Source organism: Mangifera indica, chromosome 5 (assembly GCF_011075055.1).
Source record: "Mangifera indica cultivar Alphonso chromosome 5, CATAS_Mindica_2.1, whole genome shotgun sequence".
NCBI lineage: Eukaryota > Viridiplantae > Streptophyta > Magnoliopsida > Sapindales > Anacardiaceae > Mangifera > Mangifera indica.
Window position 1 is genome coordinate 16,427,928 of NC_058141.1, and position 21,652 is coordinate 16,449,579.

Below are 21,652 nucleotides of genomic sequence, written 5' to 3' on the forward strand. Positions count from 1 at the left end.
GAGTCTCATCACCATGGAACAATGGTAGCTCCAATCGTCTATACTGCCATTCTCTCCTGTTCCCCGTTGACATCTCCTCTACCTCTTCCACGACGTCCTCTGTTTGGTCCTGAGGAGTCGCCGAATTCCCTCTCGTTGGTGGGGAATAAGACGGCGACGGGTTTGTCTCTCTTCTCTCATTGGCCTCCCTCGACCCTCTCTCTCCGTTGCCTCTTTCACGACTCACCACCGACTCCCTCATCTCTCTCAGGTATTCCCTAATCGTTTCCATACTAGCTTCCACCCTTTCCATCCTTTCATTCACGTCTCGCATTCCCGACCCTATCGTTTCCATCCTTTCCCTTACCGTCGTCATTTCCGCCTCCAGTCCCTCCACCCTAGACTCCATTCTCGTCATGCTCTGATACCAGTTGATACGAACCTGGTATACTCAGCCAGCACACCTGGGTTGATCGTTGGCCAGACCCTTCCCGTGCAGGCGTATTCTCCGCTCAATCTGCAGTGGCTTCCTCCAGAAGCAACCAGTTCCAGCAACAGAAGACTCACAATGCAATTCCACAACAATATGTATTTCAATTAATATTTTAGCCAAGAGCAACAACTACTCCACAATATCAATTGATTGTAATAGTTCAAGATACTTCAATAAAATAATACTGATCTTCTACAGTGTTTAGTTTGTTTACATTAATTCTATTTGACATGCAATCAAAACACAACACAAAAGTACAACACCAAGATCACTCTCCTGCAGCCATCCAAACCCCGAGAGGTTGGCCCTTCCTTCTGGTTCTCTTTCCTCTTAATTGCCGTACTCTATTACTCTTCCTCCTCCCTTTTTATATCCTGATTTCCCTTGTTGTTTTCCCGCTCGTGTGGTGCCACATCAGCTATAGGAATTGCTATGGTCCTCTTGGCTTCTGCTGCAAGATTTCTGCTTCTTAGTTGAAACTGTTTTACTGTCTCTGCTCCATTTCCCATGGCCTCATTTTGCTGGTCTTCCGTAGCTTTTCTTGAGCCACTGCTAGCACTCCCTTTTTTGTTAATTTTATTCCTCACATAGACCTTCATCCTAACATACTACAAACAAATTTCTTTATATAATTCGTATAACATACAAATCCATAACAAGATGGATATATATTTTTCCGGTTCATGTCTTGAAATTGGTGCTTACAATTACCAACAATACTATAACTAATTGATTAACCATCCAATAGTACCCCACACTTCATTTGTCCCCGTTAACAAGGGTAAGTTGCATTTCCTGGTGGTTCAGCCAAATCAAGTTAATAAAATCTGATCCACTGAAACTGGTAGTCCCTGAATAGATTTCCTTTCCCCATCTATATAACCAACCAAAAGCTCTCTTCTCCACAACAAGAACAACCAGTTGCCAAAGATGCAGAACTCTTATAACACCACCACAAATGGTAACACAGTAAGAAGTAATAATACTACACAATCTTATAACTACACACAATCACTGCAAAAGGATTTTAAAAAAAAAAAAAACTGAGAGTGAAATGTCAAACTGCTGTTATGTAAGGTTACCTGTAGTTAGAGTTAAGAAGAGTAATAACAGTTAGGATTCACAAACTTCTTTATCTCCTCCATGAGGCAATAGAAGTGATCATTATTTGGCAAGAAGTAGAACCCAATTGTGGCCTCCTTCAGGAAAAGGAGATTCACATAATGACCAGCTTCCTTCAGCCCTTCAACATAAGCCAATTGCCAGTCTTGAAGAAGATCAAAACCAGCCACAACAACGAGGCTTTTGGGAAACTTAAGGCCTTCAAGGCTTTTACCTCGAGGACCAAATGGATTACATGCTGGATGATCCCTATCTTCTCCCTCGGGAAGAAAAGCCCTCCAATACCAATTGCGATCTTGTATTGTAACGAAGTATTTGCCATCCAATTTGTTCTCTGATGCAGTCCTCTTTTCTCCACCAAACATTGGGTGAAGTAGAATATTCCCCAGTACTTCAATCTTGGGTTCAGCTTCAGCTGCCCTAACTGCAACATGGTGAGCTATATTACCACCTGAACTATCTCCAGCTAAATAAACATAAACTTTCGAATCTTTTCCACTTTTAAGCCAAGTTCTTGACGTAACCCACTTAAGAGCAGTCCAACCATCATCATATGCACAAGGACATCTATACTCAGGTGATCTACGATAATTTACAGAGACCACTACAGCATGGCAAGTACTAACAAGGCGGCGGCAGAAAGTGTCATAAATAGCACTATTGGCAGAAGAATGTGTAAAGCTTCCACCATGGAAGAAGACAATAACAGGCACAATCTCGCTGGTGCTCAGGGGCTTTTCCAACTCGACAATGCCCCACTGAGCTTCGTTCTTTGGGGCAGGTTGATAAACTCTATTAAGAAGACCAGTAGTTCGATCCACATGATCAAATGAGTAAACCCCATCCACCGGAATGATGTTGGCTGCGACTTTACGTTCAAGAAACTCAGCCAAATCCCGGTTAAAGCTTCCATCAGGTCGTCTAAGGAGATTGTAAGCTAGTTTGAAATTGGAAATGAGAACCCATGTATTAAGTGGAACAACCCTCTACAAAAGAAGATGAAAAGAAAGATGGAATTAGAAGCTTTGCACTCTATTTTACAAAGCTTTAGCATCCATATATATTTTAAAAACAATATAGATCACATACAAAAGAAGGCCAACTAAACACAACGAACAACAAGAAACTTGTTGAATAAAGAAAAGCAAACAACAAATGAAAAGGGGAGAAAGAGAAAGGGCCTAAATACAAATCACAGTATAGAAAATTTAGAAATTTTACACAAATTAATATATGGAAATAGAACTTCTAATACAATAGACTGACATCTCAAAAAGCTAAAACCAAAAAAAAAAAATTAATTCTATTGAATCATTAAAACATTAAAATAAAAAACGAAAAACGAAACGATTACAAAAATTCCGAGAAATATAGCGGAGGTGAAAACAGAGTAAAATTCTTCGAATCCTACTAAACAGTCACAAATAAATCAAATCAAACCCCCATAAACGTGAGCTTCCTACGAATAAGTTTAACAAGATCAAACAAACCCATCAAATCAAATCAACAGTCCAGCTTCAAATTAGATGAAGAAGAAGAAGGAGAAGATGGGAGAGAGTGATTGGCAAAAAGAAAAAGAAAATACCTTAGATTCATTAAGGTTGACTTCATTACTGCCAGCCATAGTTTAAGGGGGGGAAAAGCCAAGAGCTAACAGAGGCCTTAGAAGAACTCAGAAATCAATGTGATCTTCAAAGAATAAACGCCCTCATAACTATTGAACAGAAGTTGTAGGAAAGAAAACCTTCCCCTCTCTCCACTTTTTTAGTACTTTAAAATGGTTTATATGAATTGATTCCTCGTTAAGAGTTGCGAACAAGAAAAGACACTTGTTTTTCTGATGAAATTAAAAAATAAATAAAAGGCAGAGAAAGATGAATGAAGCTACCTATGTTACACTTACACAGATATGGATAGACAAAGGAGAGTCCAAATACATAAATTAAAAGCAAGTGAGGGAGAGTCAAACAGGAACGACGGAGAGAGAAGAACGGAGACGAAAGAGACGACAAAGCAGACGGCCGAAATAAACTGTTTATGGTGGGACCTACCCTTCTTGTTTTTTAATATTAACTAACATTTCCCTTTTTCATTTTTACTATTTTTCTCCTTTCCCATCCCTTCTGCTAACTCTATTTATTTTCTAACCATGCCTTGGTGGTGTTGAGTTTAGATTGGCTATTGCCACTCCTGTCTTTTCACTATTCTCCCACTCAAACGCGTTTTTTTAAATAACATTTTTTATAATATTATATATTAATTATAAATATTTTTATTTTTTCTCAAAATTTATGTCTTTTGTTCTTTATATATATATATATATATATGATTATATTATTAATTTTATTAAAATATTGATAAGAATTTTTAAAGTTTATTCCATAAGAAACAATCATAAGAATATTTTCTAAAATTGTTAAAGAGTAGTGGAAGTAGCCAAAAACAGGTTGTGGCAATAGCTGTTGTTGTGAGTAGAAATTTTTCTCTAAAAATAAATAAAAAGAAGCAGACAGAGTTTTCCTGCGTGCGGCCGACGCCAACGCATGTGGCGACAAAGAGCTCCGTCTCGACTCTCTTACTAAACCCATTCACTTAATTACCGAAATGACCCTCATCCCCTACCAAAACTGCCACTAAGCAAGACACGTGTTTTGTTCGCTAGCGGAAAGTGCGTGACGGCATGTTTTGTGTCAGAGCCTGGAGAGCAGGAGAAGAGAAGAGATAGAGAGAGAGAGAGAGAGAGAGAGAGAAGAGGGGCGTAGGCTTCCTTTATTATTTTATTTAATTTTTACAACTGGGCTCCACCTAAGGTGGGCTTTTGATTTTGTCCTATTATATCTGATCAATCGTGAACACGGATGGACACGCGTCTCTCTCGGAGTGCACAATTTTATAGTGGGTCCTACATTCACACACTTGTCTTCTCAAAACAATTTGATACGATGATCAACACTCTTTTGTGGGACCTTATTTTGGCCCCATCCTGGGACTGTAGCGCTCTGCATAGACACTTGTCATGTTCAACTTGCTTTAGGGAGTGATTGATAGATTTCTCTCTTGACATATCACGCGTACTGGCTGATGGTGGATTCTCCGCCGTTGATGAAACAGATTCATGGCATCATGAGAATAATAACAAATAACTTTATTGCCGAGTTGAAGATGATGAGGACCGTCGATTTATAATATGAATAAAAACAAAAGCGATAGAAATATAGAATTCCCAAGATTCTTATGGAAATAATATATCAAAGATAGAGATGTATTAGGATAAATGGGTGGGTTCAGATGGAGTTGGGTAAGCCTGCCTAAGCATGTGTCACACACATCCCATACCAAACATATTGCCGTGTTGCTGTTCGATTACATTTACGCCCATTGATTTGCTTTATGCTTTGTTCTGTAATTGCAATTACAAAATTTATTTGCCTAATTTAACGTGCATCCCATTTTGGGTTTTGGCTTTTTGTGCGTTAGGTCAACAACTAGGAAAGGAACAGCTTTTGGCTTCTTGTGCCGCTTCTTCGGGCTTTGGGCTTACGGCTTTTGGCTCTCTCTTTGTGTATGCTTTTGGACTTTGTTCTAAACACGGCATTTGTATCAAAATCAAACCATTCATTCATACGCCACCAATTTTGTTCTTGTTTCTCCTATTGCGTTAATTAATAATTCAATTCAATAATCTTGAAAGCCAATTATATTTTCTATTTTAATTGAAACTAGTGGTAGCACTGTTAATGGCCTATGTAACACATGATTATTAATAAATAAATATATAAAAGAAAATAATATATATAATAATAATATAAGGCAAATGTTTTACCTCCACCAGTTGGGTAGGTTTTTGTTGGGTATGACAGACTAATATTGTACATTGAATGTGAAAGGTTGGATGATTATGTTCTCTCATAAGTAAAACAAGCAAAATTCCACCAAACTTGAAAAGAGAACAATCATGCTTATTCCTTTTTTTTTTTTTTTTTTTGACAAATGGATGGGATAGTACTTTGAATTGGTCAAGCTTTTTTGTTTTTTTTTTTCAATAAATAATATTTTAATATTTTTCTTGTCTGCAGTTGGGAATATACATGGTTTTTGTCCCTTAGCTTGAAAAAAAGTATTAAAGATGATCAATTAGTTGTAACTATCAATCATTCATAAAAATAGACGACGAAAGAAAACAATATTTATGTTGGCCTTTATGAACTGCACATTGTTTGATTTTTTACCTTGTTCAATATAACAAAGTTGTCTGTTTTTTCTCTCTCTTTTTCAATCATCTAAGTATGAATATTGATTTAATTATAAATCCTAATCTAAATTTTATGAACAAAAATTTTAAAATCCATAATTATAATATTTAAATTTAAATATTATATTCCTATTCAAATAATTATTAAATGAAAACATATTTATTTTAAATAAAAATTACTCTTTTTTTTTTTCAAAATATCAATACTATTGTCATTATCATTGGCAAAAAATCGCACCATTCATCAACATTACTCACACCACCATCACCTTTTATGTTATTGTCAACAAACATGTCCTTCAATCATCTATCTCTTCAAATTTATCATCTTTTATGATTATGTGGTGTTTTTGTCTAGTTGTGATGACAAATTGGGTTGAGAAGAAAGTTGTAGAGGTTTTGGTTGCCAAACTTGTATTATATGAACCTCACATCAGCCTCCTCCTTGAATGCCTAATAATGATGCACCCATCATAATTTATGCAAAGCACCCAAGCATTTTTAGACTTTCATTTAGCCTCCACATTTTGATTACCAGCAATTTTTCCTAACCATTTATTTTCCAATTCTCTACCCTTTGATTTTGCTACAATTTTTCCTATTTTCACACCTTTATTCTAATTTAACATATTTAATTTCAGCCTATCAAACATAATAATTATTAATATACTCAAATTTAATCAAACACAATAATTATATATCAATAATATTAAATTCACAAACAACGACGTGTCATAATGTGATTGGATGTTGTATATTATTTTATTTTTAATTATTAACTATCTAATCACATGATGATACGTCATTGTTTGTACATAAAATTATATACATAATACTACTTAAAAAATATATATAATAATCTTTGAGTTAATATATCTTTGTAATAATTTTTTATTTTTCATAAAAAAAGGGAAAAGGACTATTTCCCACCCATGTTTTAGGCCTATCTCAAACTCATACCCACGAGAGATGAAAATTCAGTTTTCCCACTCATGACCAAACTGCTGTCCAATTTCTCAGTTAGGGGCAGGGGTAAAATCGATATTTTACTATTTAAAACCTTAAAACTTTAAAATTTCACCATTTCCCCCTCCAAGTTTTAAAAACTGACAACTAAACCCATCCTCAAAGTTTAAAAAGTTTAGATTTCACCCCTAGGGTTTACTTCCTTCTTCGGCCACCACCGACGTCCGACGCATTCCACTGATCTTGCATCTCCAACTACAAAGGATGACGAAGGACGACCCTTCGTTGCCCAGATTTAGAAGACGAAGCGTCATCCAGATTTGGAAGAGCAGACGAAGGACGACGCTTCTTCATCCTTCATCGTCGTGTCAGGACGACTCGAGAAGCGACGAAGAGAGACCTCTTCGTCGCACGGTGGTGGTGACGACGAGGAGATGAAGATCTCTTCGTCGCACCACCGCCGTCACACCAGGAGAAGGATGAGGCCGGTGACGACGTCGGAAGATGAAATTGAAGAATGAAGGTGAAACTGCTATTTTTGAAAGTTATGGGGGACGGCTGCGTTTTGAAAAATATAGAAACCCTAGGTTTGAGGGTGAAAATGTTAGTTTTCAAAGTTTAAAAACTTTGGTTAAAGATGAAATGTTAGTTTCTAAAACCTAAGGGGAGTGAAAAGTAATAACTTTATAACTTTTTAATATAAACAGTAAAATATCGATTTTGCTCCTGTCTCTAACTGAAAAATTGGACGGCAGTTTGGTTATGGGTGGAAAAATTGGATTTTCATCTCTCGTGAGTATGAGTTTGAGATAGACCTAAAACATGAGTGGGAAATAGGCCTTTTCCCTAAAAAAAAATCCAAATTGAATGCACTCTCAGTATAATCTATACATTATCATCAACTCTACATTTTATAACTCTTTCCAATTTAATCATTTTGGTCCATAACCTCAAGCTTATTTCTTTTTCTGATATAATATATATTTTCAATAAAATTTCAGAGTTTTGAATTTTAATATAGATTTTTAATTATCCACATTCAATTTATTTCCAACCCAATTTTTTTTTCTTTCACATTTAAAGTTTGGTGGACTATTCTCAGTATCTAGTATTGGTCCAAATTTAAACATAGGCCATGAGGAAATAGGGCTCATCTAATATTTTATTTTGCAAACTCTTTCCCATTAATCTTATCGTCCAATTTGTAGCTTGGACCGAGCGGCCAGAACTCTTTATTCAAAGTGGATTTGCCCCACCCTTGAATATGTTCTTGCAGCAAGGGGTACATCTACCTGCACAACAATCTTTCAGGACCACAAATCCGGATTTGGAGTAAGGCGACTTATACAGTCAGGAAACAAATTCTTACAAGCCCAAAACTGCCGCAAAAGAGCTTGGCAGAGCAATCTCGCCTGATCCTCACCTTACTTTTCCTCTGGAATTCATTACTCTTGCCTTATAAGCAGGCTCTAGCGTCTCAGCTTTCAAATTGCTTTCCCTATTTTTGACATCTTGGTGAAATTGTATAACTACTTAAGATTGAAAGAGTTAAACTTCCTATAACATATATGCCTAAGTTTGAGTTTATTACGGGTACTTGTTTAGCTAGATAGCATTCCTATTATGAAGCTATTTGTGGCAGTACATGTATCATTATGTGTAAAAATTGTTGCTCTATAAAGATGAAATCAGAGAAGCTGGAAAGCTTAAAAACAAAAACACCAGTCCTGTTGTAGTTCTTAACCATGTCGACAAGTTCCTTTATCAGAAATCCTAGATATAGGCTATCCGGAGTCTGCTGCCAAATTACCCAAAACAAAGTTCAAAGAAAGCCCTTCTTACAAAATTTCCCACACCTGATTCTGAAAATTTCTCGGTTAACATGCTCAATTCACCCCGATCAACTCACACAAGCAACACATACAACTAACACACAGACAAAAATGATTACAACCAATGCACAAACAAAAATGATTTCCAAGTGGCAAAACATAACACACACCTAAAACGGTGTAACCTTTCATTGTATTTTATATGTTTTCAAATAGATAAATTTTGGCTATTCAATGTTTAATATTTTTGGTTATTCTAGATGTTAGAACTCTATTTAATTTTCTAGAGATTAAATAATTCTCTTTCTTAATCAGTCAAATGTTGTCTAAACAAAACCAATTGTTTTCTTATCTTTGTGTCAATATCCATGTTATGTTTACTCATTTCCTAATTGTCCAATCATATTTGGTAATTGTGGAAGTTAAGACAGCAGGAAGAAGGAATGCAGGTGGGAAAAGATAATGAAAGAATAGGGGTGGGGGTAAAAAGGGAGGAAGGGAAGAAGGAATGGTGTTGGAAGAAGAAGATGATGAAAGAATGGGGTTGGAGGGAAAAAGGAAGGGAGGAAAGCAGAAAATAATTAAAAAGAAAAAGAGAAGTTATAATTTTAGATAATTTTAAGCAAAAATGTCATTTTGTCATTCCAATTAGCAATTATCGGTTGTCATTGAGCCTAAGTATAACAAGTGTGCGTTAGTGATGGGGCTTATAATTTTGGCGTTGACATGGCTTATATCCCTAGCAACTATTAACTAAGGTTAAATTTTCACTTGCACAAGGTAACAAAAACAGACACAACCGTCGACGCGATTAAGCAGTTAAATCATAAAATAAAGAAATAATTAGTAGTAGTATTCTGTGAAGAAAAGCAGAGAGGCCTGTCTTTTATGGGTACAAATATCCAACAAATGGCCCCATGAAATTGACAACCACTGACATTATTCATTGTTTCTAATCGCAACTGGTTGTCATAAATGTCCAAGGAACCAACACAAAATGTCTCTACTTAAATCACCCAAATCACATACAAAGTGAACATCTGATAGAGGAAAGCACTGGCCAAACTGATTTATAGATTATATAAATTCGCCCTTTCTCAAAGTAGCAAACTGATGTCCCTGGGTAAGCTATATCCTTTTTCTTTCTTCTTTTAATAACACCTATTTGAAGGCAAACAAAATATCAAATCATGCTTAAACCCTTTGGTGTTCATGTCAACCAATGAAAGCATATGGGGAGTCTTCCCCGGTGTCTACAATATCCAATTGTCCTCATCAACCATTGGTGTCTCTGGTATTAAATCTTATAGCTAGGAACAACAAATGCGGTAGAAGTCATTTGTTTTTACAATAATAATAGTAGTTTATTACTGCTGATTTTCTATATCTATGTGCTAGAAAAATATATTATTCCAACAAATCTAGTGCAACTACTCCATTCATGGATTGCTGAGCTTGACATGACAACCAGACGTGGAAAGTATTGCCCTCTTAGAGAAACAAGAACCAATAAGAATTGTTTTAAAAATGCACCATATTTCAGCTCAATGACAAGCATGCTGACCCTGCCGGAGACCCAAGCACATATATATAAACTAAATTATGTAAGGAAAACGATTACTTCCTTTCTAAATTTTAGTTAACTCTTAAAATCATATATACGATAAATAAAAAATTTAAACACTTATTTATAGATTAACTATCATTCAAATTTTCAGTTAAGAATAGAAGTAAAATAACTATTTTACCTATAAACCTTAAAACTTTAAAATTTATATCATTTTCACCCTCAGATTTTAAAAACTAATACTTCAACTCATTCTAATTTAAAAGTATAGATTTCACCCCTAGAGTTTATTTCCTTCTCTGACCACCATCATTTTGACCGACGATCGACGTTTTTCACTTATCTTCTAGATCCCGCTACGAAAGACGTTGAAACATTATCCTTTCGTCGTCCAAATTTGGACGATGAAGGATCTTCCTTTGTCGAAGAAGATCTTCGCTTCTTTCCAATCATCAACCAATTCCTTAAATTACTAGAGATGAAACCTGGAAAGAGGAAAAAAGTAAATTTTTTAAAATTTAATCATGAAGGTAAATATGAATTTTCTAATCTAAAGAGGGGAGAATGATATGAATTTTTTAGGTTTTAGGGTTTATAGATAAAACAATGATTTTATCTTTATTTTTAATTAAAAGTTTAGGTAAGAGTTAATTCATGGATAAATGTTTAAATTTTTTTGTCATTTTAAATAATATAAATTATAACCGTGGATTTAGTTATCCGCGGCTAACCTAACCTAAGTATAATGTTCCAATAAAAGGGGCTATTGTCAATTGATAAGAAAGTTGTAGCAGTTGAAATTTCATCAATCAAATACGCAATAAAAAGTACCTGTTTGTCCTCATTCTCAAAAGCGATGAAAAGTAATATTCCATATTCAAACTTCAAAGTTGAAGGTTCAAACGCTCCAATGACTCATTCTTGATGCCAAAGTCGCCGCCTCCTGTTAGTAAATTATAATATAGATAATAAATAATTGAAACAAATGAGAACAAAATCAACTCACCATCTTCATCTTCTTCAATTGTTTCATTCAATTTTTGTTTCCTTCAAGGCTGTCAATGGATAGATTGGTTAAACCAGATGTTAAAGAAGTAGAAGTAGCCTTCAAGAAAGGCCAAAAGTGCACCACAACTTTTCGTTTAACCAATTTGATGCACACCATGTCTGTCGCAGTTTCTTTAACCACAACAAATCCATCTCTCTTCTCTTTTAATCAGCTTTACTCAATAATTCCACCGCTTTCTTCTTCATCATACACTCTGATCCTCTCTCGACCGTCCGATCAACCCCCTATCTCTTGTCCTCTTCATGCCATTATTGTCAAATCTTCAATGCTTCCTACAGGCAAAGCCAACCAGGACGATCTCCGCCGCATCTTCTCCAAACCAGGTCCACACGTATTTAAAGACGCCACAATTCCCATCTCTTTTGTGGGTCCTCACGTGATTGAGTTTCTCATCTCTCAACATACTCAAATCCCAGATTTCAATTCCATCTTCAACAAAGCAGTTTCTGCTTGCACTGGGTCCCAGCTCTCTGCGTTACTCAAATACGCCGTTGTATCAGGAAATGAAAACTTGGCCACGAGGTTGATCGATAACGGTGCGGATGTGAATTATAAAGATTCTGATGGACTGTCCATGATTTCTTTAGGAGTTAAGAGTGGTCATATCGATGTCCTTAAGTTGTTGATTACTTCGGGCTGTAAAGCCAATGATTCAATTGATAGTGTATTACACGATGCAGCTGCAATGAATAGAGCTGACTTGATGGAGGTTTTGATTTCAGCTTTTGGAAACATGGTGGATGTGAATTCGGTTGATTCACTTGGGCGAAGCCCAATTCACATCGCAGCGAGTAAAGGACACGCTCAAGTTATTCAATTTTGTGCGTCTCTTGCAGAAGCTCAAACCGATGCATTTGATAAAATCGGATCAACTCCGCTTCACTTAGCAGCTGAAAATGGTCATTTAGAAGCTGCTAAGTGTTTGTTAGATTGTTCGGTATATGCTAAATACATAGTTAATAAAGAGGGAAAGACAGCTTTTACGGTTGCTGTTGAGAACGGTCACACGCATCTCTACGATTTGTTGCGACTGGGTGATGTGTTGCAACGCGCAGCAAGAGTGGAGGACATTCATGGGTTGAAGAGTTGCCTCGCAGAAGGGGCTGAGGTTAATGGCAGAGATCAAAATGGATGGACACCGTTGCACAGGGCGGCGTTTAAGGGTAAAATTGAGAGCGTGAAACTTTTGCTTAATCATGGGGCCAATGTTGATCTCGTTGACGATGCTGGGTACACGCCGCTGCACTGTGCTGTTATGGCGGGACATGTGCAAGTTGCGCTCTTGTTGATTGCTCATGGGGCCAGAGCGAATGTAAAAAGTCTTAAACGTTTGGTTCCTTTGAATTTGGATTGTTTTAAGAATCATGCTTCCTTTTCTCTGCTTGCTCATGAGCAAGAACAACTCTGAATCAAATTTGTACGTATTTCCGTAATTTATAACCGTATAATGAAGAATATGAGCCTTTAATCCGATCACTGTCATCTTGTTTCGGTTGTGAATGAAATGAATTGAATTTTTCGCTTTATGTTGGTGTTAGTATTCTGCGACTCCAAATCCATTACAGGGTGAATGATATTCAAGCCAAATTAGTATTTGAGTCGAAAAACCAAATATCCAAAAATGGGTCGATTATTTGGTCACAAATACAATAAAACTGGCTTTTGACTTGGGTGTTGGTTGCTATTATTGAAAAACGGGTTACCCAAACCAAAATCCACACTCTCTCAAATTTGAATGTCAATTTTCGGGTGATCTTTTCGTAATTCTTTGTATTAGTCAATATTTTCTCCTCATTTTATTTGAATGTCAATTTTTATTATGAGATGGAGAAAAAGAATTATAATTTTATCGATTATAATTTAAATTGTATATTGAAAATATGGTAATAGATGGATAGTTGATTAACTTTGATTTGCTACCTTGACATGAGACAAGTGTGAAATGTAGAGGGACATCTCTTTTTTAAATTTAGGGACATATATATGACGATGAATTGTTAGTGACTTTTCTTATAAATGGTTGTTTTCTGAATTTGATTCAAATGGAGTTTTAATGTATAAAAGAAATCATATATAATGATGCCAATTTGTTCTATTGAGCACGACTGTGAATATGGAAATACAAACTAGGGTGCAAATGGATTTAAATATGATCAATTAACACCTCATAAATTATGAGATGAACATTCATTTGCTCTTCAATTTTTCCTCACAAATCAAAATTCCACCTATTCAAATGAAGTTTTGAAAAGGCCAAAGGACATTTCAAATTCTTACCCTTTAACTTTATAATAAAATTATGTGTATCTATTTTTTATACATAATTTATGTATACATATGAGGTATTATCATATGATTGGATATTTTTTTATCATATGATTGGATATTTCTTTATCATATGATGATACATGTTTTAAAATCACCTAATTACATGATAACACATCACTATATACATAAATTATATACCAAAAATGGGTACACATAATATTGTTCTTAACTTTAAAAATCTCAAATATCTATCTACGAGTGATTAAAATTAACTATTTTAAGGGTAAAATTGTCATTTCATTTGTAATATTAAAAATAAACTAAAATTTAATATTTTTTTTTTCCCATAAATCTTAAAAACTAAAAATTTTCTCCTAATCTAAGTTTTAAAAAATGACATTTCCCCTATAAGGTTTAGTTTTCAAATCTTTGGTGTAAAATCCGATGTCATTGTCGGTGATAAATATTTCCAGATGCCTCCTCTCCCCCTTATAGACAAGCTTTTCTCGTTTGGAAGCTTAGAAAACGTCAATTGACGTCGAAAAAAACTTTCAACTTCGTCAGAAAGACAAAGACAAGATTTGACGAGGACGAGAGATCTCATCTTTGTTGGGGAGACAAAACATTATCTCTTGCTAGGTTTAGGATTGCTGGTTGGAGAGAGAAATGGTGAGAGAGCGACTGTCAAAGAAAGAGAAAGGAGATAATGTCAAAGTTTAAAAACTAAACCATAGAAAAGGAAATGTCATTTTTTAAAATTTGACCTATAGGAGAAATTGTTAGTTTTTAGAGTTTAAGAGGAGATAAAAAAATAAAATTTTAAAGGGTTATAGTTTCGTTAACTTTAATCGCTCAGAGATGGGTAAATAAGATTTTTAAAGTTAAAGAGTGTAAACTTAAAATGAGAGGATACTTTGGGTGGAAACAGTGCTTTGGCCTTATGAAAAAGAAGATATTTTAATCGTAAATTATTGACTCATGCTGTGAGCCTTACTTGGAAGAATTACCATAGGAAATGAGACAAGTAAGAATAAATAAAATTAATAATGGATGAATCAGCGACACCCCTGATGTACTGGGCCGCGATATAACAAAATGGGCTGGTGATCCGTTGATTTTCTTTCAAAAACGACATAAATTTTTATTTCCCGCTCAAATATTTCTTTAAAATAGAAACTCCCGTCTAGCCACGCTGGCAATCCATCGGAAACGAGTCTCCACCAATCAGAATGCATCCTTGTGTTCTATTTAAATGAAAATAACTCAGAAATCCTCACAAAGCGTTTCAAACTCTCCAACATTATCATAAGTTCTGAAACCACAAAAGACACAAAATTACCATGAGTTCACAGGGAGGAGCAACCAAGGGTGGCAGGGGCAAGTCCAAGAGCTCCAAATCGGTGACTCGATCGCAGAAGGCTGGTCTCCAATTTCCGGTCGGACGCATCGCTCGCTTCCTCAAGAAAGGCAGGTATGCGGAGCGTGTCGGATCTGGCTCTCCCGTATATCTCTCTGCTGTCCTCGAGTATCTTGCTGCAGAGGTATTCACTTATTTCGTGTATTATATTTTTTCTTTTGTCAAATTCTGTTCTATTTCTTGACTATTTAGTGATTCGTTTTTTCTTTTGGTCTCTAGCTTCTGGAATTGGCTGGAAATGCTGCAAGGGATAATAAGAAGAACAGGATTATACCAAGGCACATTCAGTTGGCCGTTAGAAACGACGAGGAGTTGAGCAGGTTGTTAGGGTCTGTGACCATTGCAAATGGAGGTGTTTTGCCTAATATTAATCAGAATCTGCTGCCCAAGAAAATTGGGTCAAAGAAGGGAGAGATTGGGTCCATGTCTCAGGAGTTTTAGGGATCGTGATAATAATTCAGGCTGATTTTGTTGATAAGCATGTTGTCAAAGTTGGATTTCATTTTTTAATGTGTAAATCCTGCGGATTAATGAGTAAAATCCTTATTGAATAATTCTTCGCGCATCATTGATTTTCTTCAATTGAACTTACTCTTTTATTATTGATAAAGATGCATTTTAGAAATTTTAAATTTTGATGTGTAATGTGGAGTAATTTTAATGTTCCACACTGATTTCTCCTGAATTTTCCCGAAAAGTTAAAATGGATTATCGCCAAATACCTTACTTGTATGTTCGGTTGCAATAGCCATTTAAAAAAAAAAAAACACATTTAAAAATCATTCAACTTAATTTTAACGCTTCTTGTTTAATAAATAATAACTAAAAAGAATTTACAGGCTGGCAATTCTTTCAGCGTCCTTTTAGCCAATCAAAACAGATTACGTGTTATTTCTTCCTTAGATAAGACGCTTGCCCTTGCCAAGGTGAGGAGCCTTGCGGTCTGCACAACAAGGAATAGGAAAAAAGGATTGCCGTTCTGATTTCTGAAATGAGTTCAACAGGATCAACGAAAGGCGGCAGAGGCAAGCCCAAATCGTCAAAGTCCGTGTCCAGATCTCAGAAGGCCGGTCTCCAGTTTCCCGTCGGCCGTATTGCTCGTTTCCTTAAAGCTGGAAAGTACGCCGATCGTGTCGGTGCCGGTGCTCCCGTCTATTTATCGGCCGTTCTGGAATACCTTGCCGCTGAGGTTTCTTTCTGTTTTAATCTTTTCTTGTATTTGATTGTTTTGAAAATGTTTTTGATAATTTTGCTAGTTTTAATTTTAGGGTGTTTTTCTTTAGGGAATCTTTATACTTTTTATATTGTTTTATGTGTTTTTTTTTTCTTGTTCGTTGCAACGTGGGACCGTAGTAATCGATTGCCTATGCCATTCGGCATTCTTGATCTTGGGTTGTTTTTCTTGCGATACGAAATGGAGAAGTTGTAATTGAAAATACGATCGAAATTATAACAGCTCTATTGTAGGAATAATTAACAACTTGATGATACGCTGTGTTAAAGTTATGGTCTGATTCATGCTGCGTTCGTATCAGGTTCTGGAGCTTGCTGGTAATGCTGCAAGGGATAACAAGAGGAATCGAATTGTCCCGAGGCACATTCAACTTGCTGTGAGGAATGACGAGGAATTGAGCAAGCTTTTGGGCACTGTCACCATTGCAAATGGAGGTGTTTTACCCAACATTCATCAGACTTTGTTACCCAAAAAGATGGGGAAAGGGAGAGATGATATTGGTGCCTCACAAGAATTTTGAACTGTTAATGTTTTTGGATTCAAATTTGGTAAATTGTAGGATCAATCAATTGTATCTTTCTATCAAAGTCTTGGTGGGTTTGAATTTGATTCTTATAAACCCCGATTTTGTTTCTTATTTTGGCCTCAATTTTGTTGTCTGATGTTGCTATTCATACTATCAATGAAAAAGCTCACAATTTTTTTTCCTTTTTCTCATATGGCCTTGTTCGAACGAATACTTTATCGAGGGCTTGTGTTTGCTTTCCATACATTGCCTTTGGCAAATCAGAGTAAAGCACTTCCAGTTCTTCATTGTTGTCTGTGGCTCTGTAATGTTTTTGGCCATGCATTTCGTTGATTTTCATGGCTGAAGTTCATATTGTTCAATTTCATGGCACAAAATATTTTGAATAATGAATGCATAGATGATGGACAATATGAAGAGTATTTAAGTTAGAGTGAGTTATCATTTGAATAATTATGGTTAAAAAATGGTAAATCCTAAATGTGACGTCTGAGGGTGTGCTTAAAAAATTTTAAAATCTCATCAAGATAGTTTTGAAAACAAAATTCAGTAACAAAAATGGATGCTTCTGGGAAGAGTTTTCGAAATTGTCAATTCATCCATCCTTGGGTGGTAATTGGTGATTTGGCTATTAATATTTAATGTATCGACTATAAAAGTCAGCGGCCCAGACACCTTTCAGGATCGATCCCCTGTATCAAATTGTTGTTGATTTTACTTTGATAAACTTCTATCTAATTGTTTTATGGGAAATTTTTAAAAATAGCCAAAATGCCCTCCCATTAAGCCAAAATCCCCAAAATCACTAATTCCAAGCCAAAATGCCCAAAATCACTGTTCCAAAAAAAAAAAACCTATGACTTTTTTTAAATACCGAAATTACCCTTTCCCTCATATTTATATAACTCTTCCACTCACTATAGGGGTTTTAAGGGAATTTTAGATAACTATGGAGGGTTTTTAGATATTTTACACTATAAAAGATTTTGATATTTATTTATTTATTTAAAACTTTTTCTAAAATAACAAAATTACCCCTCCCTTCATTTATATAACTCTCCTCACTCACTATAGGGTTAAATGTAATTTAGGATAAATATGGGGGGTTTTTAGATATTTTACATTATAAAGGCATTTTCATATTTATTTATATATTTTATTACTTTTTCTAAAATGTCAAAAATACCCTTCCCTTCATCTATATAAATTCTCCTCACTCATTTTATTTCCACACACTTCTCATATCACTCAAACATTCACTCTCATTTTCATTTTTTTTCAACATCAATTAGTAGAGATTCGTTCGGATGAAGGAAGTTCGTATTTTTAAATTCGACTCGAAAAAATACTATTCATCAAAAAAAAGTATTTATGTCAATCTTATCATAAAACTTCATTTTATTTGTTAAGTATAATTTTTATGTCGTAATATGGGGGTTAAATAAATATGTGACAAGTATTGGGGGTTAAATGTAATTTAGGATAAATATGAGAGGTTTTTGGATATTTTACATTGTAAAGGCATTTTCATATTTATTTATATATTTTATTACTTTTTCTAAAATGTCAAAAATACCCTTCCCCTCATCTATATAAACCTCCTCACTCATTTTATTTCCACACACTTCTCATATCACTCAAACATTCACTCTCATTTTCATTTTTTTTCAACATCAATTAGTAGGGATTCGTTCGGACGAAGGAAGTTAGTATTTTTGAATTCGACTCGAAAAAATACTATTTATAAAAAAAAGGTATTTATGTTAATCTTATTCTAAAACTTCATTTTATTTGTTAAGTATAGTTTTTATGTCGTAATATGGGGGTTAAATGCAATATGTGACAAGTATTGGGGGTTAAAACAATTTAGGATAAATATGAGAGGTTTTTTTGATATTTTACATTGTAAAGGCATTTTCATATTTATTTATATATTTTATTACTTTTTCTAAAATGTCAAAAATACCCTTCCCCTCATCTATATAAACCTTCCTCACTCATTTTATTTCCACACATTTCTCATATCACTCAAACACTCACTCTCATTTTCATTTTTTTCAACATCAATTAGTAGGGATTCGTTCGGACGAAGGAAGTTCATATTTTTGAATTCGACTCGAAAAAATACTATTTATCAAAAAAAGGTATTTATGTCAATCTTATCCTAAAACTTCATTTTATTTGTTAAGTATAGTTTTTATGTCGTAATATAGGGGTTAAATGCAATATGTGACAAGTATTGAGAGTTAAATGTAATTTAGGATAAAAATAGGGGTTTTTTTGGATATTTTACATTGTAAAGGCATTTTCATATTTATTTATATATTTTATTACTTTTTCTAAAATGTCAAAAATACCCTTCCCCTCATCTATATAAACCTCCTCACTCATTTTATTTCCACACACTTCTCATATCACTCAAACATTCACTCTCATTTTCATTTTTTTTCAACATCAATTAGTAGGGATTCATTCGGACGAAGGAAGTTAGTATTTTTGAATTCGACTCGAAAAAATACTATTCATCAAAAAAAGGTATTTATGTTAATCTTATCCTAAAACTTCATTTTATTTGTTAAGTATAGTTTTTATGTCGTAATATGGGGGTTAAATGCAATATGTGACAAGTATTGGGGGTTAAATATAATTTAGGATAAATATGAGAGGTTTTTTGATATTTTACATTGTAAAGGCATTTTCATATTTATTTATATATTTTATTACTTTTTCTAAAATGTCAAAAATACCCTTCCCCTCATCTATATAAACTCTCCTCACTCATTTTATTTCCACACACTTCTCATATCACTCAAACACTTACTCTCATTTTCATTTTTTTCAACATCAATTAGTAGGGATTCGTTCGGACGAAGGAAGTTCGTATTTCTGAATTCGACTCGAAAAAATACTATTTATCAAAAAAAGGTATTTATGTCAATCTTATCCTAAAACTTCATTTTATTTGTTAAGTATAGTTTTTATGTCGTAATATGGGGGTTAAATGCAATATGTGACAAGTATTGGGAGTTAAATGTAATTTAGGATAAAAATGGGGGGTTTTTGGATATTTTACATTGTAAAGGCATTTTCATATTTATTTATATATTTTTATTACTTTTTCTAAAATGTCAAAAATACCCTTCCCCTCATCTATATAAACTCTCCTCACTCATTTTATTTCCACACACTTCTCATATCACTCAAACACTCACTCTCATTTTCATTTTTTTTGTTAACATCAATTAGTAGGGATTCGTTCGGACGAAGGAAGTTCGTATTTCTAAATTTGATTCGAAAAATACTATTAATCAAAAAAAGGTATTTATGTCAATCTTACCCTAAAACTTCATTTTATTTGTTAAGTAAAGTTTTTATGTCGTTGCAATGGGGTTAAATGTAATATTTGACAAGTATGGGGGGTTAAATGTAATTTAAGATAAATATAGGGGTTTTTTTGGATATTTTATATTGCTATGGGGGTTTTAGATATTTTACAATATATATAGGATTTATATAACATGTTAAAAATATATAGGGATTGCTTTGATACAAGACGACATACAAGGGTGTCAAATGAAATGTTATTAAAATTAGGGCGTATTTTCATATTAAACATTGTAGGCGCATTATAATTAAAATTATAGGTTTTTTCGAGTTTCACCGCTTTAGGATATATCAATGCACATTTTTCTTATTTATGAAGAATTTTTCGATTGTTGTCATTCTATGGTATTTCAACTTTTAAGATTCAAATTTCAGTTTTGTTTTTTTGAATTTCACCGTTTTAGCATATATCAACTCGTATTTTTCAGATTTTTTTAGAATTGTTCGATTAATACCATTCTAGGGTATTTCAATTTTAGAATTCGAATTTAAGCTCAGTTTTTTTTTTAATTATCGTTTTAGGATATATCCACTAGTATTTTTCAGATTTCTACAGAAATTATTTATTATTGACATTTTAAAGTAATTCAAAGTATAGAATTTGAATATCTATTTCAAAGTATAGATATTATAAAAACGTTTTAAATAGAACGTTACAAACAGATAGATGCATTTTGATATAAGATAACATACGAAAGTGTTATATAAATTGTTAAATAATTATAGGGGGATAAATAACATATTAGAAAAATATGAAGAGTTTTTTTTAATTATTAATAATTGTACGACTGATTTACATAGTTATTATTGATTTTTTTTTATACCTGAATAATTATCTTCAAAAACTTGTCATTGCAGGATTGATATTTAAAATGGAGGGTTATGCATCGGTTCGTTACCAGGGAGAATGGATTCAAGGTCGCAACAACACAATGAAATATGTTGGAGGAGCCAAACAATTGATTAAAATCCCTTATGAAACAACATTCGAGGGATTTATTGAGCTTTTGACGGAGTATTGCAGTATTGATCCAATGAAAAACTACATTCAAGTATCAATGAAGCCAAGAAAAATTGAGCTCGACTGTCCCATCCAGATCCAAAATAATGAAGATGTGCAAGGTCTTCTTGATATGTCCCAATACTTTCAGGAATGTGTTCCTGTTTTTGTTACATGTACCCCAATTGAAGGACAGAAGGAAGAAGATAAAGATGAAGATGAAGATGAAGATGAAGATGAGGATGAGGATGAAGATGAAAAAGAAAGCAGTTGGGTCAAAAAAGAATACGATTTGGAAAAGTTGATTGATATCAGTAATGACCCATTATATATTGCAAACTCATGGGCTCATGGAGAAAAAGATATAGTTCCCTATTGGGGTGACTTCGATGGAAATGATATGCCCGACATTCCTTCAGACGATGTAGAGCCTGAGTATATGACATCAGTAACCGAGGGTATAGATAGTTTACGGCTTGAAGATCCTACTTCAGGTGGTGGAAATTATTTTGGGCCGTTTTTTGACAATGTCCCCACTGATCC

The 21,652-nt window shown here is 34.3% G+C and overlaps 4 protein-coding genes across 6 annotated transcripts; 3 read left to right on the forward strand and 1 right to left on the reverse strand.

Moving 5' to 3' along the window:
• Positions 1–1,078: 1,078 nt before the first annotated feature.
• On the reverse strand, positions 1,079–3,776 carry LOC123215411 (gibberellin receptor GID1B-like). 3 transcript variants are annotated; one of them, XM_044635485.1, is made up of 3 exons: positions 3,180–3,776; positions 1,601–2,580; positions 1,079–1,486 (listed from the first exon to the last, which is right to left on the reverse strand). In XM_044635485.1, the coding sequence occupies exons 1-3, from the start codon at positions 3,216–3,218 to the stop codon at positions 1,474–1,476; spliced, it is 1,032 nt and encodes a 343-aa protein (XP_044491420.1). In that variant the 5' UTR covers positions 3,219–3,776; the 3' UTR covers positions 1,079–1,473. The 3 variants fall into 3 exon arrangements, with proteins under 3 accessions (XP_044491420.1, XP_044491419.1, XP_044491417.1); XM_044635484.1 differs by having other exon boundaries at positions 1,555–2,580; XM_044635482.1 differs by having other exon boundaries at positions 1,079–1,412; positions 1,555–2,580; positions 3,180–3,774.
• A 7,377-nt stretch (positions 3,777–11,153) lies between these two features.
• On the forward strand, positions 11,154–12,756 carry LOC123215773 (protein VAPYRIN-LIKE-like). Its single transcript, XM_044635998.1, has one exon. The coding sequence runs from the start codon at positions 11,273–11,275 to the stop codon at positions 12,686–12,688; it is 1,416 nt and encodes a 471-aa protein (XP_044491933.1). The 5' UTR covers positions 11,154–11,272; the 3' UTR covers positions 12,689–12,756.
• A 2,050-nt stretch (positions 12,757–14,806) lies between these two features.
• On the forward strand, positions 14,807–15,530 carry LOC123215324 (histone H2AX-like). The gene is made up of 2 exons (XM_044635366.1): positions 14,807–15,089; positions 15,185–15,530. Exons 1-2 carry the CDS (start codon positions 14,889–14,891, stop codon positions 15,404–15,406), a joined length of 423 nt encoding a protein of 140 aa, XP_044491301.1. The 5' UTR covers positions 14,807–14,888; the 3' UTR covers positions 15,407–15,530.
• A 344-nt stretch (positions 15,531–15,874) lies between these two features.
• On the forward strand, positions 15,875–16,916 carry LOC123215325 (histone H2AX-like). Its single transcript, XM_044635367.1, has 2 exons — positions 15,875–16,154; positions 16,501–16,916. The coding sequence occupies exons 1-2, from the start codon at positions 15,957–15,959 to the stop codon at positions 16,717–16,719; spliced, it is 417 nt and encodes a 138-aa protein (XP_044491302.1). The 5' UTR covers positions 15,875–15,956; the 3' UTR covers positions 16,720–16,916.
• Positions 16,917–21,652: the final 4,736 nt, after the last annotated feature.

What these genes read in the sequence shown, in the direction of transcription:
- LOC123215411 (XM_044635484.1), bottom strand. Translation starts at nt 3,218, where the DNA reads ATGGCTGGCAGTAATGAAGTCAACCTTAATGAATCTAAG. An exon ending in TCAACCTTAATGAATCTAAG is followed by an intron (nt 2,581 to 3,179) that starts GTATTTTCTTTT and finishes CTTCTTTTGTAG; the next exon opens with AGGGTTGTTCCACTTAATAC.
- LOC123215773 (XM_044635998.1), top strand. Translation starts at nt 11,273, where the DNA reads ATGGATAGATTGGTTAAACCAGATGTTAAAGAAGTAGAAGTAGCCTTC.
- LOC123215324 (XM_044635366.1), top strand. Translation starts at nt 14,889, where the DNA reads ATGAGTTCACAGGGAGGAGCAACCAAGGGTGGCAGGGGCAAGTCCAAG. An exon ending in TCGAGTATCTTGCTGCAGAG is followed by an intron (nt 15,090 to 15,184) that starts GTATTCACTTAT and finishes TTTGGTCTCTAG; the next exon opens with CTTCTGGAATTGGCTGGAAA.
- LOC123215325 (XM_044635367.1), top strand. Translation starts at nt 15,957, where the DNA reads ATGAGTTCAACAGGATCAACGAAAGGCGGCAGAGGCAAGCCCAAATCG. An exon ending in TGGAATACCTTGCCGCTGAG is followed by an intron (nt 16,155 to 16,500) that starts GTTTCTTTCTGT and finishes CGTTCGTATCAG; the next exon opens with GTTCTGGAGCTTGCTGGTAA.